Source organism: Loxodonta africana, chromosome 5 (genome assembly GCF_030014295.1).
Source record: "Loxodonta africana isolate mLoxAfr1 chromosome 5, mLoxAfr1.hap2, whole genome shotgun sequence".
In the NCBI taxonomy this organism is placed as follows: Eukaryota; Metazoa; Chordata; class Mammalia; order Proboscidea; family Elephantidae; genus Loxodonta; species Loxodonta africana.
Window position 1 is genome coordinate 102,977,276 of NC_087346.1, and position 20,152 is coordinate 102,997,427.

General features: G+C 37.9%; 1 protein-coding gene across 20 annotated transcripts in view; it reads left to right on the plus strand.

Annotated features, from left to right (window-relative positions):
* CLOCK (clock circadian regulator) overlaps positions 1-13,903 on the plus strand; it is a 144,371-nt gene extending 130,468 nt beyond the window's left edge. For 17 of the 20 annotated variants that reach the window (XM_023555062.2, XM_064285773.1, XM_064285777.1 and 14 more), the window contains 5 exons: positions 2,945-3,097; positions 3,925-4,134; positions 4,882-5,087; positions 8,329-8,587; positions 11,499-13,903. In XM_023555062.2, coding sequence (XP_023410830.1) covers positions 2,945-3,097; positions 3,925-4,134; positions 4,882-5,087; positions 8,329-8,587; positions 11,499-11,678 — 1,008 coding nt within the window. In that variant the 3' untranslated portion in view covers positions 11,679-13,903. The remainder of the gene's footprint in view (positions 1-2,944; positions 3,098-3,924; positions 4,135-4,881; positions 5,088-8,328; positions 8,588-11,498) is intronic. The other 3 variants (XM_064285784.1, XM_064285785.1, XM_064285786.1) reach the window with 3 other exon arrangements.
* Positions 13,904-20,152: the final 6,249 nt, after the last annotated feature.

Genomic DNA, 20,152 nt, shown 5'->3' on the forward strand with positions numbered 1-20,152 from the left:
ATATATAGGACATTTATTGAGTTCCTTGTATGTGTCAGATGTTACAGGTGTTGACAGTGCAAAGATGAGTAAGATGTAATATCCATACTAGAAGACTTTATTACATCTGGAGGGCACCTAGATAACTTTTATAGTGCAGGCTAGAGGCATATAGGCTGATACGTGAATACATGACATGGACCCTTAATACAGCCTGAGGAAGTGAAGACTTTTCCAGAAGAACTGTTGCCTGGCCTAAGTCCTGAAGGAGGCCTGAATATAAAAATCAGGAAGACAAAGGAGAGGTATTACAAAAGCGACACTAAGTTACTTTTGATTGTAGTTTCCCAGTTTGTAATTTATGACTGTGAACTCATTTAATGCCTCAAACACATTAAAAATACTGCTGAGTAGTAGTAAGGATGGTATAAAATTTTCTGATTGCTTTGTTTGGCATTAAATACACCTTGATTTAGCAGTATCTTTTTTTTTATTTTAGATAATGATAATTAACAGTAGGTAAATATGTTGATGATGGTATAAATTACCTAAAATTCCTAATCTTGATTTCTATAGTATACTGTCATGTAACAGCATTATAATAGCACTGTTTTATTAAATGTTATATTTAGTTGCTACCATTTTTATCAGTATTAAGTCCTCAAATCCTGTTTATTGAAGTGTCAACAGGATTTTTATGTAAATATATAGGCATTCTTTCAGTATCATTAATTCATTGATCTCAGCATACTGAATAAACATTTTAAAGGTGTATTTCAATATTTCATTTTAAAAGAGAATTAAATCACATCTACTATGTCAAAGATGTTAGTGAATATTCAAATCTCACACCTTGTTCAGTGATTAAGCCAAACTGCTTTGCTTCTTAGTTCTGTGGCTTTATTTCCTGTTATCCTGCATCTGTGTTTGTTTCTGTTTTCTTATTTGTACTTCATAGAAATCCTTTATATCCCTTATAAATTGTGACAGTATCATTTTTATCCAAAGGTACAATTTAACTTTAGTTACAATAAAAATAAATTTAAACAACGTAAATATACATTTTTATTATATAAATAAAATAAAGGCATGAGGGAATTGAGGTATAAATATGTAATCTTTTCTTAAACTTGTGGTGTAGTCCTATATATGATACAGTATAGTTACTGTCAACTTCAGAAGCCAGAGGTGTATGCCTTAAAAAGTAATATTCAGTGTCCGGAATACAAACTTTAGATGACAGAGTAAAAAAGTTTTTGGTAAGCATTTCTCACTTTTGAAGTCTTCTCTTTGTAGGAGACTATTTTAAGATTAAGACAGATTTCCACTAAAGTGAGACTCTCTGCTCTTACACTTTATCCTATGTACTTATGATTGAATATTTACGGAAATATATTAAATGAGCCTGTATAGACTAAAGATGTGAATCATCAAATGTAGCTAAATTACAAGCAGTAGAAAGTAGGAGCTGCTTATAACTCAGATTAAACAAAAAAAAATGGGTAATGGTTATAAACACTGGAAGCAGAATAACTTATGTTTCATCCATTTGTGCATTCATTCATTCATAATTGCTTAGTCCTTACAAATATTTGTTCTGTACTTGTCTGAGAACAGTTTTAGGTGAAAATGTCATGGTTGGTTATCTCTTTTTGGTCACCTTGGGTACTGCTATGATGTGCACACAGAGGACATTCTAGGGATGTTAGAATTTGATGCAGCTAATTCTAGGTGCTGGATACTTCATTTGTTAAAGAGTATAAGCGAAGCTACTGGAGAAGCTGTTTTTTTTCTTCCTCCGTATCCACCACATGTGATCCATTGCCTCCACATAAAATAAAGGATAATGAGTAAAAGAGCAGCTAATTGGGATAGATTTCGTATGCTTTATATGACAAGGTACTGTTTTCACTGAATTTTTAATAAATATTAATAATGAGAATGTCAAACTTTGTTTTATATTATGTAGCTGAACCATATGAAACTGCTGGTAACTTAGGTAAAAAAATGTCAATTATCAGCAATTTGAAATGGTTCAGCCTAATACATTAACTTATTTAATACTTAGGCAACCCCATGAAGTTGGTGCTTTTATTATCCCCATTGTACAGATAAACTGAGGCTGAGAGAAGTTAAATGACTTGTTCCAGTTGCGTGGTAGAGCCACAATGTGAGCTTGCATCTTCTGACTCCAGTGTATACTTGTATCAGTCAAGATCCACTTAGGAGTCAAAAGCCAGAAGCCACACCAGAAATTTGAATAGGGATAATACAGAAAATTATTGACTGGTAGTAGGGATTAACTACTAAGAAGAATAAAGAGAACTCTAAAGAATATAGGAATAGTAGATATAGAGACAGCCACTATAAGGCAGAAAGAAAGTATCTAAGAAAGGAACAAACTTGGAAAGTTCTCCGGCCTCTAAAACCTGCCTTGCCCTCCACCCGATGACAGAAGTTATACTGAGGTACCACAGGCAAGGGCTGCAGAGCAGGAAACCACCTGCTAGAGTGCTGGCCAAATTGGCTAGGAAGCTACCCACTGGCGTGCAGCAGGACTTGGAAGCTGCCCACTAGGATGCCAGTGAAATTTGCTGGAAAGCCACCTACTGGGGTGCTGATGAGACTCGCTGGGAAACTGCCTGCTGGCAGCCGTGCTGGAAGAGTAAGAAGGAAAAGCGCCAGAACCGGGAAGGAAAGCCCCTTCCTGTTGCACTATCCTTCAGGTACCCTCCACTGATAGGGTTTAATTTGTGATTGTTGGCAAGGACAAATATTGACAGGGTCTAGCTCCACTATCACAAAAGCAGAGCAAAGATTTCTGGATTTGAGAATCCAGCCGAGAGGTAATACACTGATACTTCGCATAACATTCTTAACTCAGGATATACTGCTTACTTTCCACATTGTACAATTATAAGAAATTATAAACTATGCTTTACTTTTTCCATGCATGGTACTTCAGTTTCAGTTTTCAGCTCAGTTAGGAGCCATGCAGCATCTGAAAGACCAACTGGAGCAACGAACCCGGATGATAGAGGCAAATATCCATCGACAACAGGAAGAACTAAGAAAAATTCAAGAACAACTTCAGATGGTTCATGGCCAGGGGCTGCAGGTAAGTTATTCTTATATTTGAATACAACAGTTAAAATCTTGCATCCATATTTTGGTTTCTTGGGAAAATTGACTTTTCTTATTTGACAGCTCAGTAATATTAATTGGTTACCTATTCAGTGTGATTTCGTGTAGTCTTTAAAGATAATTGCTCATAAGGGTATTTCCATCAACATCCTTGTTTCTCTAGCCTAATGGAATCATCTTTTAGCAGTTGAGTTTTTAGTAAGTTTAAATCCAAAATATAAAAACTGTATTTTATATAAACTTCTAGGTACATTTAGATACCTATTGCCATCAAGTTGATACCGCGAATCATAGCAGCCCTGTAGGACAGAGTATAACTGCCCTATAGGGTTTCCGAGGACCAGCTGGTGGATTTGAACTGCTAACCTTTTGGTTAGCAGCCGAGCTCTTAACCACAGAATTTATAAATCAGTCCTCAGCAATAGTTTTAAAATAAAACACCAGGACATAGTAGATATGTGCCATATTAGTATTACCTGGTCAACTAACAGGGCCAGTATAAAATTACATCTTGAGACTAGGACTTTGGTAAATAAAAACTACTTCTACCTAATACCATAAATTATAAATGATAATCTATGCTGCTAGTCCACAGACCTTTGAGTAGCACTGAGTTAGGGTAATGCTAGCTGATGTAACAATCCCCAAAATGTAAAATGCTCAAACATTTTGAAATTTGTAACATGTTTTCTAATAATTTGAAACACAGTAGGGTTAAGAATCACTAGAAGAATGAAGTTTCACATTTTATTCAATAATTAATTTACAAAACTCATTTTAATGTAATCTTTATTTTAAAAGATGTTTTTACAACAGTCTGCCCCTGGATTGAATTTTGGCTCTGTTCAACTTTCTTCTGGAAATTCATCTAACATCCAGCAACTCGCACCTATAAATATGCAAGGTCAGGTTGTTCCTACTAACCAGATACAAAGTGGACTGAATACTGGACATATTGGTACAACTCAGCACATGATACAACAGCAGGCTTTACAAAGTACATCTACTCAGGTAATGTTATCAGGTATAATGGGTTATGAAGAATTCAGTGATTAAAATGTGTATCATTGCTAAAACAAAGCTCTATCTTGGAAAATACCATATTTTAAATTTTAATAGCAGTTAGCAAGTACAGTATTGAGAATGATCATTAAAATATTTTTTCAAAAAATTATGTTTGTGTTGAATGTCAAATGTTTCCAACATTTTGACATTTAAAAAATGTTGCAACTGGTTTAACAGGTCTAGGCTAAATTATACCAGGTCCATGTAACTTACAGCCTACTTTTATATGTTAAAAAGGTTTGACTTGCAGAGAGGCAGACCAGGAAACATGTCACCACATGTGCAGAGTAGACTGTTGGGGCGGTGATGGTTTAACCAGTGTTCCTGAATGTTTCAGTAATTGGTGTACAACTGTGACTGTAAATCCCAAGGCTTTACATGAGGTATACAATGTCTAATAATGACTTGGTCACGCACTCCTGGCATTTAACAAATTTTTCATGTATGTTTTCTATCTTCCTGTTAAATTATGCTTTTTCTAAAGTCATAGATTACCTTCCAGCAGGGTATTCAAGTCTGTTTCATTCTCAGTAACTACAGGTCATTCCTCTGTGGCTAGATTTCTCCCAGAGTAAATGCTGCCACTTCTTTCTCTGTCATGTCAGCTATTATTAGAGCAGTGCAGAGTAGAAGTTATGCTTTCTGCTTACATTTTTGTCAGTTAATCTATCTATAAAATCTTTTCTTTTCTAGCAAAGTCAACAAAATGTACTGAGTGGGCGCAATCAGCAAACACCTGTCCCCAGTCAGACACAGAGCGCTCTCACAGCCCCCCTGTATAACACTATGGTGATTTCTCAGCCGGCAGCAGGGAGCGTCGTCCAGATCCCATCTAGTGTGCCACAGAACAGTACTCAGAGCGCTGCGGCAACTACTTTCACTCAGGACAGACAGATAAGGTAGTTGTCGTTGGTCATTTTCAAAGTCATAGACTGATGGATTAAAAAATGGTTTTAGTTTGTTGCTCACTACAACCAGTGTTCTTAAATTTGAAATAAAAACCCAGAATGTATCCATTGTTTAAAGGTTTTATAATAAAAGGATAACCAAAAATTTTGTTTCCCATCCAAAAATGTGCTGCTAAATATTGTAGAATCCAGATTCTTCAGTACACTGTTAAAAGAGTTTTATGACAGCTCTGTCTCATTGTGAGACACAGATGCTGGAGAGGTTTCATATAGAAACATTGATTAGGGGTTGTACTACCACAGTTTATGTTACAGAATAAAAGTAGCTCATCTTTTATTAAGTTCTGTACTAATACAAAGTACATTATCTCATTTAATTCTTATCTTCCCCTGCCTGCCCCCGCCCCCAAAAAATGTGTTAGGATCCTCTTTTATCTCTCAGATGTGAGAAAACAGAGGCATGGTGGTTTTTAGTGATTTGGTCAAGAGCATATAGCTAGTTACAGGGAGTGGGGGAGGATCCCCGAGCTCAGACCTGGTCTTCAAAGCTCAAGTGCTTAAACATATACTTTCCTAGGCTTTTGTGAGTCATTCTAGAAACACAGCCTTCTATAGCTTATTTTAGTGGGAAGACCAGATAGCTGACCTAGAAACAAACTTTATGAAAACAAACACCATTTGTATGTTGGAAAGCTGTCTTTTAACAGCTATAGAATTTCTGTAGTCTTAAGTATCCTATTTTGGGTGTGGTTTTATTTTTTACTTATTTTACTACAAGTAGGTTGCTGCTTTTATAGTGCAATTTTGCTGTTGTATTAGAACACGTAATATTTTAAATTAAAATCCTCTTAATAATTTCCAGAGACTAAAGAAGCAGATCAGAGATAGTGAGAGCAGGGAGAACGAGAAAAGTCTACCTTCCAACTCTTAACGCTCTGAAGTTTTTCTAACATTCTAAAAGGAAGCACTGTGAACGTGTGCCATAGAAATGCAGGCTAGTTGTAACACCTGAAGAAAAATGCATCACTCTAGAATATTGATGTGCGTTTTAGAGGGTATGATTTTGCAGCTATTTGTAAACCTGTTTCTTTGAGGGAAAAAAACGTTTCAGCAAACATCTGAGAGCCTACTTAGATGAGTATGGCATAGTTCTTGCCCCAAGAACTATATAACAATATAAAGGTAAACAAATAAATATTATTTGATGTGATAAACACTTAATAGGTGTTTAGAAAGGAGGAAGTGAGCAGTTTTATGGGTCAAGGCAAGCAGATTAAGAGAGAATATGGTCAAGGAAAGCATCGTAAAGGAGGAGATACCTGGCCTGAGTCTTCAAGAGCTTGCCTTTGGATGTGGCAGGGAGTCAAGGGAGGGTGGGTGTTCAGGCAGAGAGCAGTATATACAAAGCCACAGAAGTGTGAGTAAGCAAAACTAGATTGAAGCATATGTTTTGCTGCCTGAAATGGATGCAGTATTCTTATCACATTTGTCAGTGAGCAGCTGAGCAATTCAGATACAAATTTCTTTTAAATTTAGGAAGAAATTAGTATTTCTGTAACTAAGCCATTTTATAAATGTTATGTGTTTCTTTGGGGGCAGTGGTGGTTCAGTGGTGGGATCCTGCCTTGCTTTCAGGAGACCTGGCCAGTGTACCTCATGCACAGCCACCACCCATCGACAGAGGCTTGCATGTTGCTGTGATGCTAAATACATTTCAGCAGAGCTTCAGACTAAGACAGACTAAGAAGAAAGGCCTGGCAATCTAATTCCGAAAATAAGGCAGAGAAAACCTTGTGGATCAGAACGGTTGATCCACAGCTGATCGTAGGGATGACACAGGACCGAGCAGCATTTCGTTCTGTTGTGGTTTGGAGTCACCGTGAGTCAGGGCCAACTCCACAGCAGCTAACAACTGCGACAGTTGTTTCCAGTTTTAATTTTTTTCCATTATAAAGCACTCGGTTCTGAAGTATGTAAAATACAGTATTTTCAGGATTTAGCATGGATTGAAAATAAATGCCTTGTGGAATGTGTAAATAATAAAGTATGCCTCTGTGCTAAGTTTAACACTGCCAGGTACTTTAAACCGTTTGTCATTGCAGTTATGTCAGGCGACGTCTATAGCAGGGTCCTGTCAGTTTCCTCATTGTCTGACCAGTGTTAGAAGCTAACTTCCTTTCAAAGAAAAAGCAAATAGAAATAATCTTGTTGCCCAAAGAGGCATCATGTTTTGCTCGCTTTTTTATTAAAAAAGAAGGAAGGAAAGATGGAGGGAGGGAGAGGGGAAGGAAAATGAGTGAATTCTAACATGGTGGGTACTTTGCTGCATTGATAAATTTATAAATTGAAGGTACTTTTATTCACTGTTAGGATGACATTTGGTTTTGAATTATATTTATAAAATACAATTGTCTTAGTCATCTAGTAGGTTACAAGTCCAAATTCAGGGTATTACCTCCAGGGGAAGGCTTTCTCTCTGTCGTCTCTGGAGGAGGGTCCTTGTCCTCAATCTTCCCCTGGTAGAGGAGTTCTCAGGCGCAGGGACCCCATGTCCAAAGGACGCGCTCTGCTCCTGATGCTGCTTTCTTGGTGGTATGAGGTCCCCAACTCTGTGCTTGCTTCCCTTTCTTTTATCTCTTTAGAGATAAAAGGTGGTACAGGCCACACACCAGGGAAACTCCCTTTACCTTGGATCGGGGAGGTAACCTGAGTAAGGGTGGTGTCACAATCCCATCCTGATCCTCTGAATTTAAAATTACAATCACAAAATGGAGGACAGCCGCACAATACTGGGAATCATGCCCTAACCAAATTGACACATATTTTGCGGGGGACACAATTCAATCCATGATAACAATTTTTCAGTGTAACTTTCTTCTACAGAGTGTTTTAAATTTCCTTACGATTATTTTAAGTTTATTCGTGATTAGCATATTCGTGATTAGCAAATGAACCATGTGCCACAGGTACCTGACTCCCATGTGCTTAGTGACTTTATAAAAAGAAAAACGTTTGTATTTTTGTCACGTTATCATGTTAATTTTACTATGTAAATTTTTTTGTTTAAGTGGTATCTCAAAAGAAATTTTTAATAACAGGAAACAAAACAGGAACATGACAGCTTTTTAAAAACAAAACTGGCACTATCATGGGAATTAGACAAGTTTTCACCCCACTTCCTTTTATAATGTATACCTTGTGTTTCTGACTCTGCTTCTCTTTTCTCCAACAGATTTTCTCAAGGTCAGCAACTTGTGACCAAATTAGTGACTGCTCCTGTAGCTTGTGGGGCAGTCATGGTACCCAGCACTATGCTTATGGGTCAGGTGGTGACTGCCTATCCTACGTTTGCCACACAGCAGCAACAGTCACAGACACTGTCAGTGACACAGCAGCAGCCACAACAGCAGAGCTCCCAGGAGCAGCAGCTTACTTCAGTTCAGCAGCCATCTCAGACTCAGCTGACCCAACCACCACAGCAGTTTTTACAGGTAATGCGCCCCAGGGGGAAGCTGTTCCAATGCCATTTACTTTTATATAATTAGACATTTAAATGAACAGTTGTGTAAGTGATCTGAAAAATCCATAAAAAGCTTATTCCACAATTTGAATCTCTACAAAGATGGAAAACTTGCCCCAGCTAGCTATTTTTTCTCCCCTTGTTCAGTCTTTGGAAGACTTTTAGCCCTGCCATGGACATACCCAAGTATCTGAACTGCTTGGTAGAGTAAGTGGCCCCCTTCCTGCCTACATCAGGGTACTTTACTTAGAGGCTGTTTTCTCTTTCTAGAAAGAGTTTCTAGGATTCAAGTAAAGGCACCTTTCTATTTACTGTTCCTTTCTAGCAGCCTATCAAATTCAACCCTTTATAGTGTAGGAGTCTCAAGACAGTGTTTTTTAGTAGTATATATATTAAATTATTTTTTGGGGTTATATTTTATTATAATTTTGCAATTATAATTAACATCAGAGGAGAGAGACTCTGGAGGCAGCATGCAGTATAAGTCATCGGTAAGAACTTGGGCTCTAACATCAGGCTGCTCTGAGATTGAGTCACAGCTGCACCACATATTGTGTGACCTTTGGCAGGTTACTTAAACTTGTAAAACTTCAATATCCTTTTCTATAAAATGGAGGGATATATACATAGAATATATATATGGTATGTGTATATATGATAATGGTTTATACCTCATGAGTAAAAAGAATGTATTAAATCATTGAACATAGCACAAAGCATGTAGCTAGCTGTCATTTATGACCACTGTATTGACAGATATAGAGGCTCAGATGAAGCAGAATACAGACACAGACATCACATAAGTGAATCAGACAGGCTCTACTTATCTAGAGGATATAGAAGAAAGTCAGTACACAGCAAAGAGATCAAAAGAACAAATATCTAGACCTCAGTATCCTTGCTGGGGTTGAATAGTATCAGATTGTGACATCAGGAAATCCCCCTTCATCCTTCTGGCCTAGCTGGAACAGTTCTGCATGTATGGTAGCCTGAACTTGTGCTGGAGGCCACCTCATCTAGGCCAGAGTTATACAACCTACAGTATGATTAGAGGATCCAGTATTACACTGTATACTCAGGCATAAATATAGTCTTAATTTATCGTCCTCAGTGTCCTGGTTCAAATGTAATCCTTGGTGATAATGGAAAACTAAAATGGGTTAGTTGCCTACATAGCTCTGGAAGTCATACAGTTCCTTAGACCTTAGGCCTATACTGCAGTCATTAGTAACTGAGTTAGCTATTATTAGAAGTGAAGAATAAGAATTTATAGTAAGCTGTATGCTATTATCTGCAGAAAATATATTCAATAAGAATTAAGCAAAAGCTTGAAAAGAAGACATGCCTTAAGACCTTATCTTTCTTCTGAGTATATCAGAGAACAAAGGCCCTTAAAAGAAGGAACATTTTCTCCTCCCCCAGTTTTCCCACAAAAGCATTCCAAAGACATGGGACCCATAAACAAGATAGACAGTAAGTACCCTTCATAAATACATTAATATGTAGGTGACAAATACAAAATTTGGCTTTGTTAATTATATAACACCTATGTCCAAAATGCACTGCTGTTGTTCTCCAGTAAGGCTCATGGAGATCCTACCATAAATACCCTGAATTCTTCAGCTACTCAGTAACTCAGCAAACTCTTGAGAGGTCCTTGTCAAAGCTTACTGGTCACTAAGGTTTAAGAATCTGTCCTGTGTGTGTGTGTGCCCATCACACACATTTGCAAAAACCACCCACCACAGTTCCATTTTAAAATTGGAAACCCTGCATCGAGTTGTATTTTCAGTAGTGGGAAAGGGCTTTCACTGAAAAATTCACTTTCTTTCAGCTGGTTTCCTTTGTGTCCTAGCGATAGATTTATAAGCAGCACGCCGGAGTAGAAATTAGGTAAAAGAAACTTACCCAAGGTCACACAGGTAATAAGTGGCAGGGTAAAACTCAAATCCAGGGCCTCTTATTACCTCTTACTGTGTGTTTTTTGTTTTGTTTTATTTTGCTTTTGTTATACCACACTGTTACATATAAGACTTAAGAATAACTCTGTCCTCATATCTTTGGTGCTTCTAAGCAATTATATTAACAACTAATATTAGGCTCACATTCTGTGCTTGGCACTGTTCTTAGAGGTTTTTGTGGTTAAACTCATTTAATCTTCATAAGAACCCAGTATGGTAGACATTGTTGTTATTCCTGTAAACTAAGGCCCAGAGAAGTAAATAGCTGGCCCGAGTCACACCTCTAGCAGACGGGGCAGCCAGAAGTTGGAAGCCAGCAGTCAGGACCCATTTTGCGGACGACTTACACTGCTGCGTTTACCAGCCGAATGGGCCTGTATGCAGAAGCCCATTTGCCCTCATGTTTCATATTTCACAGCTATGCCTAAACCTTATTATCTGTTTAAAATTTGGATCTTTAATATAAACCAAAAGAATGTGTGGTTTGTTGCCACAGATTGCTTTCTATACCATAAAATCTCCAACTCAGATTCCTTAAAATAGGAAATTTTGTCACGTATACTTTCAGAGGAAACCCTGGTGGCGTAGTGGTTAAGTGCTACGGCTGCTAACCAAAAGGTCGGTAGTTCAAATCCGCCACGGCCCCTTGGAAACTTAATGGGGCAGTTCTACTCTGTCCTATAGGGTCGCTATGAGTCAGAATCGACTCGACGGCAGTGGGTTTTTAGGTTATACTTTCCGAAAGAGGGAAAGTTTTATAAGAATTTTCCAAAATATGATTCTTACCTGAGAAAGCAAGGATTATGTCAGTGGTGTGGAACTTCAGGACCTTGTCCTGTGTACAGTGGAAACCTTGAGTAGATCTTATGTAGTCAGTATAGTGAGGGTAAAGCGATGCTGCATAATCCATTTGTTTTTTAGACTTCTAGGTTGCTCCATGGGAATCCTTCAACTCAGTTCATCCTCTCTGCTGCATTTCCACTACAACAGAGTACTTTCCCTCAGTCCCATCACCAGCAACACCAGTCTCAGCAACAGCAGCAGCTTAGTCGGCACAGGACTGACAGTTTGACTGATCCTTCCAAGGTTCAACCACAGTAACACACATGCCTCCTCTCTGACATCAAGGGAGGAAGGGTTTGGCCCATAAAAGTTGCTCAGATACCTGAGGATAGGAGGAAATTTCCAGTGGCTTCATGAGATGCAGTATTAAATGTTTTAGTTCCTGGAATTAGTTGGCAGGGAAAATGCTACCTACTGCTACAGATGTACATTAAATACCAGCCAGCAGGGGATGATCATAGGGATGTCGCCAGCTCTGACAGTGTTGTATTGCCCAGATATTTTTCGATGGGAAAGAGTATATTGCCAAATGTTAAGAAGCTCAGCTATGAAACATGACCTCCAGTGAATCAGAAAGGCACTAACAATGTTAGTAACTTTGAGTGGTTCTGTGCCTGTTATCAAGTGTTACAGAGGACACACCACTGCCATGTCAGGGGTTTGCTTACAATGATGCCATGAAGACAGCCCAGTAGACTCAGTAGACACACCTCCCCAGCCCTCTCCCTTTTCAGATAATGATGGAATAGTAGTCACTTTCAGAATGTTGTGTGGGTTCAAATTCTTTATTGTACAGATGCTGTAAAAATACTATGTAAATGTCTGGATAAAGGAGAGAAAGCAAAACATGTTGTATGCTGCATGAAAGCATTATCTCTTGTAGGTATGAATACATTTCATTAGATTCTGCCACCATGTGTGAAATAATACACCCTCTGTTTTCCCTTTTGTTTACAACATGATAGCGTTCTATTCAGTTTTCCGGGGCACAAGCAGAGACAGACTGCCCAATAAGCAGGGTACACACGGGCTTACTTGTGCTTACTTACTCATCTGTAGTGCAGAATTTCACTGCATCAAAGATGTGGTAAAACCCCTGTAAAATTGTGCACTAGAGATGAGTGAGTAAGCACAAGTAAGCCCATGTGTGCCCTGCTTCCTGTAAGCTGGTGTACTGTGCTCACTGGTAAACCCGCCCCGGGCACAAGTCCTCTTTCCTACCTTAGCTGTGATGTCGCAGTTGGTTCGGTGCGTAATGATGTGCTGCTGGGAGTGGATTTTTTTCAGGTTAAATTATTGATGTAACAGGATTTTCAAGTTAGTCAGAAATACCCTCATTTCATTATTTTTCAATCATGTATGTTTGAAAATAGGATTTGCACTGCTTTATTTTAGATGGTTGGGAATTTTTGATCACGTTTTAATATAGTTCATAGTTGAAAATATTTGCGTAAATGGTTTTCAACAGGCCTGAAAGTAATTTCAAGAATGTCTAAGTTATAGGAGTAAAATTTGCACAGAAAACATATTTTAGGCACTTTTTAACATTCTCAGTGGTGGGAATTTTAACTTTAGGATATGTTGGAATCTTTTTATTATCCTTCACAATTTCAGTGCTTCTTTTAGTCAGAAATGATTCAGGGTTATTTGAGGGGGAAAAAAAAAAATCCCATAGTGCCTTGATTTTAATTCAGGTGATAATTCACCATCTTCAACTCACTGTCTGGTTTCAGTAGCAATTTTGAAATCTTAGTACATTTTTAACAGCATGTGGGTGTCAATATTGTTTTTCTCCTAGGTTCCTATGAAGACTGCTCTGAGTGTTTTGGACTGGAGGTATGAATAATTTAGAAATAAAAGATGACATCCTACTATCAAAGTTAAAGCTAAATAGTCATTTAAGAATTGCTAATAAAGATTTGTGCACTACAAACTTGATTTTCCTACAAAGAAAAAAAGGGGTAGGAATTGGCTTTGTTTCCATCACAGCATTGGAATGTTGTGACTCACATGCTTTCTGAACATGAACTAAGATTTCATATGGCATTTTATAGATTTTATGGTACTGATAATAAAATTCACATCTACAGAGCAAAGGAAGGTATCTTATTAGACTATAAAAAACTATTACTGAGGAAAAGGAGAACAACAACCTATAGTAAATCAGAATTACCCTTAAAGGAAAATATTTTAAACTACAACAGAGTTGAGGTTGTTAATAGTTTTGAGCAGTGAAAATAACCTAATGCAGAATTGCTAGATAAAGGGGTCAGAGAAATTCTAAATCAGTTAAGACTTTCCTGTCCTCAGCTTGCTGTCATCCTTGAGGTATATACTTTGTCTTTCTGTAGAAAACTATACCTGGCCACATAACGTAGAGCATTTATGTTGAAAAGAAAATGAAACAACCAAAGAAAGCTGGTACCTACCCTTCTATAAAAGAAGCATGAGGATACCAATCAAAAATTAAATACCAAGGAATTCTTCTAGCTACATGGTCATCCAGAAGAAATTTCTGACATTCCCATGAATGTCAAGAATAGTTGTGAGAATATGTGCATATTTGAGCATACATATATGCAGACAAAATCGGTGTAGAATATGGTAACATATTTTCTCCCCTCTTCAAATTGCCTTTCTTGACCTTATCATGCCATTGCATTTATATCTGAGTTGTGCCTCTTTTATTTATCGGCGAGATTTAGCGATAAAAAAAAATTTTTTTTTTTTTTAATCTAGCTAACAAAAGATCTGGAGAACAGTTATATTAAGGCTTGTTGTCTAAGTACCGTATTTTTTAAAAAGATGGTAAACTGTGAGTACTATGTACTTAGGTTAACAGAAGCAAAGTATAAGACAAGCCATAAGGTGAATCTGTAGACTATGTTTATTTAATCACCTTCTCATTTCCCAGTCTCTTCAAGTATTTTCTATCCCCAAAAATATTTAGGAAGGAAAATTAGAATTTTCCTTTATAACTCCTGTTTTTCCTCACGGCTCCTGTTTTCCTGCCTAGCATTAACAATGACTGAATTTAAAGGAGCAGCTTTGCCTTTGCTGTCAGTACCCCGTGTTGGAGGAGCAGCACTAGTTGCTGCCTGTTTCCCTCTTGGACATGAGCTGCAGAGCTGTTCCCTGATGAAAAGCTCCCCCATGCATCAAGACTTGAGCATTCAAGTGAAGATAGCAGTTGTCTGTTCATTTATTTCTGTAGCCAGAGTTGTTAAAATCCTAAATCTAAACCATGAAGATACCAAATGAAAACACCTTTCAACTACTTACAAGTCGTATTTGTCCCTCTGCTTTATTCTCACAAATATTCAGTTTTTCTTAAAAACATTTTGAGTGGCACTTTTGAGGTATGCAAGAAAATGTTGAAGGTAAGCAAAGATACTAGCTGCTCTTCAGTCATCTTCTGTGGCACTGGGTGACTCAGAATTGTTCAGCAATTAGAGAGACCTGCCTACAAGGATTAATAATGAAAATTGCTGCCAAGGGTGGCATTAAACGAGAACCCAGACACTTAAAAGTACTCCAGTTTTAGAATGGAAAATATTGGAGGAAAAGTGAATGTGTGTGGGGGGGAGGGGTGTGTAAATAAATACTACAGTTCCGTCTCTGAACTCCATCCTAAGTTGATGGAGTAACTTTGCGAGTCCTGTGCTTTGCTTTATCATTTAAATCTGGTTTAGCAATGAACTAGAAATAAAAAGATGCCAGTGATTTTGAATTGTTATACTCAGTGCAGAGTATTGAAAATCTTATTTGGATTCTGCAGAAGTGCTCTAGTTGTTGGTCATTGCCTTAAAGCCGTCTGCTTGAAGTTAGTTATGAGCACTGAAGCAGTCCAGCCTGTAACGGGCATTTTGTGTTGAAGGGAGATGAACCCTTGTTCAAGATGCCTTAGTGAGAAAGGGGCACTTAAATTAGAACTCTGTTTCTCTTCCTGTATACAGACAGGTGAAGATTCTTTTAGACTGGGTTATTATTCAACATGTTTTACAATGTTTTTGCTGCACTGAGGCAAACTTTTTCTAAGTGGAATGCAGACAGCATTTTACCCTACTATTGCTCATTTCTGCTTTTTCATTTCTCTGCATTTCTTTGGTGATTAACAATTTGTTGATAAACATATATGTAAAACTCATACAAGTCTGTAACCTTTCCAATATCTGCAACCCTGTTCTTAGTCCCACGGGAGTCAACGTTGGAAGGTATAAACACTGGATATTAATATTGTTGAGTGAGTCTAGCCAGGAGTAGGCAGATTGGAATTTTTAAAAGATGGAAAAAGAAGGGCACTTGCTGTTTTTAATAGTGCATGGAGAAGGAGAACCTTGTAAGTTTGTATGGATTGGATGAGCATTATTCTAAAAGGAGCTTCTGAAGTAATTGCAAAGGAAAAGAGTCTACTATTTTTATAGCATATTTAATATATTTGTATATAATTACTATGAGTATACTAGGAACCTTCCACATCCCCCCACTTTTCTAATTTACCCCTTTTTTGCCATAGCGCTAGTGTAGCTTCATCCGCACGGGTAATGTGCCTCTTGTCAGCCTACCAAAAGATAGTGCTGCTGCTTTATGAGACAGGTGAGAAGTTGCAACTCTCATGCCTGGGGATCCTTTACACGAGGAATAGCACACACTTTTCAAACAACACACCGCAATCTAAAAGCATCATTTTGAAATGTAAAAAGCACTTTATTGCAATTACTCATTTTGGTAAAGTTTATTATCTTAGGCATTAACTATTTCTAAAGGATCCCCAAATCATCACTTAGGTGAATTTATAAAATGACACATTTCTGAGAAATGTTTAGATCCAGTGAACCATAGTAGGTTTATGGGAGTGATTTCAAGGTAGCCAAATGAACTTTGACTTTTGTTTTGAATGTGGTGGAGTCAGGAGACTGTAGATGCCTCGTTCCATTTAGACACTATTGTAAACCTGCCTTGCCTATTGTGTGGACACCAAAAGAGACCAGTGAGCCTGTTTATTTTCAGTGGTCTAGGAAAATTGCATCAGTGCAAGTGGATGTACAGAACTAACCTAAAAGTGATCAATAGTAGTATTCTAGAATATGGTAATCTCAAGAATTATTCTGAGTATTTTAAATGTGCTCTGAAATGTTGGTGTGTCATTTCAGTGTTTCCATTTGAATTGCTTTTGTAATATTTTTGCACAAAAAGGACTGAAAAAAATACTACTCTAAAAAAAAATACTACTTTGGTTAAAGGGAAAAAAAATCGTATAATTTGGTCTTATTTTAATGTCTCCTATGGAAACACTGGGGATGAATTTTGTTGGTGTAGTTTTAATTCAGGATATTTAAAGCAGTGTCGAACAGCTCATAAGAAATTAAGCAGACTCAAAGATACTTAAAAATTAAAACTTTCCTTCCATGTGACTGTTTTGCATATTTCCCCTCATCCCCCATGTCATAATTTTAACACTACATTCCTTGTTTTTCTTAAATAAACCGATACTTTGCAGGTTCTGTTTTGAGTATTTAACAATGTTTTGTAAGCTGTCTGGGTTTTCCAGGGAAATGCGCTTTAGTGAAATAGGATTGCTTTCATGAAGCGACTGTTAAGTGGCCATCACCACCACCAGCAAAAACTGAGGTGCTGCATTAAGTGACAATCAAAATAGTAAGTATTTATGAAAGAATACAGAGAGTGGTTTAAAGAAGCAGTTGCTTTGAAAGCAGCTTTCTGGGTTTCTTGAATAAAAATGGCTAAGTGTATTTATTTGTTTTTAATATCTTTGTGTTGTCTTATCAGAGTGATTTCAGTGTCCTGTATTTAATTTGTGGTTTTGATGTTCAGCGTCATCGTTTAGAGAACCAGCTCCTCCCACTTGGGGTGCAGTCTCTAGCGCTCATATGAGATGACTCTTCATGGGCATCTGTGTCTGCTTTACTTCAGGATGGCAGTAGAGGGCTCAGTCCAGATGCCCCTGCACAGCCCTCCTGGTCTCAGCTCATTTCAGAAAAATCCATAAAGGTAACTCTAAGATCAGCTTCCTAAAGCTCCAACCTTTTTCTAATTTCACTTGCTGCCTTCTCCATTTAATGGGCACTTTTTGTATAATGACTTCCCCAACACAGCCAAAGGCCAGTATGACAGAACCAGTGGCACACTTTGCCTCGATTTTACCCCTATTTTGCCCATTTTGGGAAACATAAGTAAAGCAATCAGCAGCTTCTATTGGCTGTTGTTATCATATCCATATTAAAGTTCATTTCAAGTCCTTAAATATAGGTGGAACAATGTGTACACACTGTAAACTTTTCTACAAAAGATGTTTGCTGTCTTCGCATGCTACTTGCTTCTTTAAAAAAAACAAAACCTCCACACACAGGACTCTCCAGTGAAGCAGTGTTTGAACATTTAAAGCCTAGAAACTTGAGAACACTTCTTGCTGATATGTATTAGAACACAGTATGATACTTCAGGGCTCCCAGGGCAGCTCGAGTCCCACAGGCCAGGTACAGGGCACGGTATTTAGCTTTTGGGGTCCCTCACCAGTTGCTGTCAATTTCAGCTCATTGTGACCCCATGTGTGTCAGAGGAGAACTGTGCTCTACAAGGTTTTCAGTGGCTGATTTTTCAGATGTAGACCGCCAGGCCTTTCTTCCTAGGCGCCTCTGAGTTGACTTGAACCTCCAACCTTTCCCTTAGCAGCCCAGTGTTAACTGTTTGCACCACCCAGGGACTCCCTTAGAGCATGGAAATTAAACCCCATCAACCACAAGCTGGATTTAATGATGTAAAAAAAAGTTGCTCAAGAGTTAAATTGAAGATGTGATGTTCTCAAACGTCTGCTTTTAAATTTCTGAGCGAACAAACTGTGACATCGCTTAATAAAACGACATTCAAATGTTCTGTAATGCGTGTTTGAGTTTGCCTGTATTGGAGCAAGTTCACTGCTGGTGACGGCTGTGCCAGCACTAAGAAGTTAAAATGTAGGAAAAGCTATGTAACTTCTAATCGATGTTATGTAACTAGACAATCATCTTCAAGCAAAAAAAAAGATTTTGGCCAGGAAATGTCCATTTTTTTCTGTGGGGGAAAAAAAGCTGTAATTTAGGCCATTATAGAATTTTTTTTAAACCTATTTTACTGTGGTAAAAGTTGAGAAAGGGGCCTTAGTGTGGCACTTTCACGTTCACTTTATGTAAAGACTGAAGCCCAAAGACAAGTTTAATTCACTGCTGTATTGAAACCAGCTAGTACAAAACAAAGTTTTTGTAAATTTCTACTTGTTGGCATCATTTGTAGTTGTAAAAACACACACCAGATTCTGACGTTCTGTGTGGTTCGTAGTGTGCTGCTCTGGACACTGCTGTCCTTGTTGCTTGGTTCTCGGTTTTAAATAAAAAGTAGATGTAGCTCGTCATTCTTAAATCCACAAGAGTGGAGCTATAAATGGCTAACTGATCTTAAGAATGTCTTTTCCTAAAGAAAACATTTAATTGAAATCCAAACTGATTTACCAAAATGAAGACTGACAAACTTTCCAGGTAGTCTGCCAAAATCAAAAATTGCACAGAAACACGAGGGATAAGGAATGGTTTCAACGGTGCTATATTAGGTTCTCTGCTGATTTTCATGAGCTATGTTTGGAAATACAACATTGTATGAAATATGTGGATCATTTTGTTACCAATATTGCCATTTTAATTTGGTGTTACCATCGGTTACAGTTGTTTTTCTTGCTTTTCAAAGCTATCCTTTGAAGAAAGTTAAAATGTGTTTTAGCCTACCTCCACTCAGGCCTCTTGCTGTATGATCACTGTTCCAGGTTATGATGTGCATAGCTTTTTAAAATGACATGTACTAGTATAATGCTCTTCCTGGCCTCATAATGTATTCAGAACCTAAAAATATAGCAAAAGAGCCAAGCAGTGGCTTTTTTTTATAAATGTAAAAATTAGATCCAGCCTTTTGTTTCCGTATTCAGTTTTAAAAATAAAAAATACCTCAGTGCTATGATTTTTTTTTCCAGTATTACCTGCATTTCTCAAAAATTAACACTTGCTTTATTTAGCACATAACTTGTAAGAATCACATTATTTTGACTTTAAAGAAAGGCTATTAAATATTTAAAAATCATTATTAACATTTTCATTTTTTATTCAACATTAGCTATTTTTACGTTGTAGCTTAGACCTGAGCTACCAGGTTCTCTCAGAATAGTTCTGTCCTGCTACAAGATCGTGGTGCCTCAGAAAGCTGTGCTGTTTACTCAAACATGCTGTACCAGTACTGGGACCAGGTTACCTTAACCATCAAGTTTGGACTGTGATAGTGGCAGCTACTTTCTAACAGGGGAATTGTTCTTTCTTTTCTTGGAAAAGAACTATTCCTCCATCTCCCTGTTCGTAATAGCCTAAGGCATAGTTGTTGTCAAGCTGGCCCCAACTCATGGCGACCCCATGCACAATGGAACACAACACTGTCCGATCAGTCACAGATTGAACTATTTTTGACCCATAGGTTTTCATTAGCTGATTTTTCAAAAGTAGGTTATCAGACTTTCCTTCCAAGTCCGTCTTAGTCTGGAAGCTCTGCTAAAACCTGTCCACCTTGTAGCAACACACAGACCCCCACTGACAGATGAGTGGTGGCTGCCGATGAAGTGCATTCGTCAGGGGTTGAAACTGGGTCTCCTGAGGCGAGAATTCTACCACTGAGCCACAGTGCCTCACCAGGCATCATTA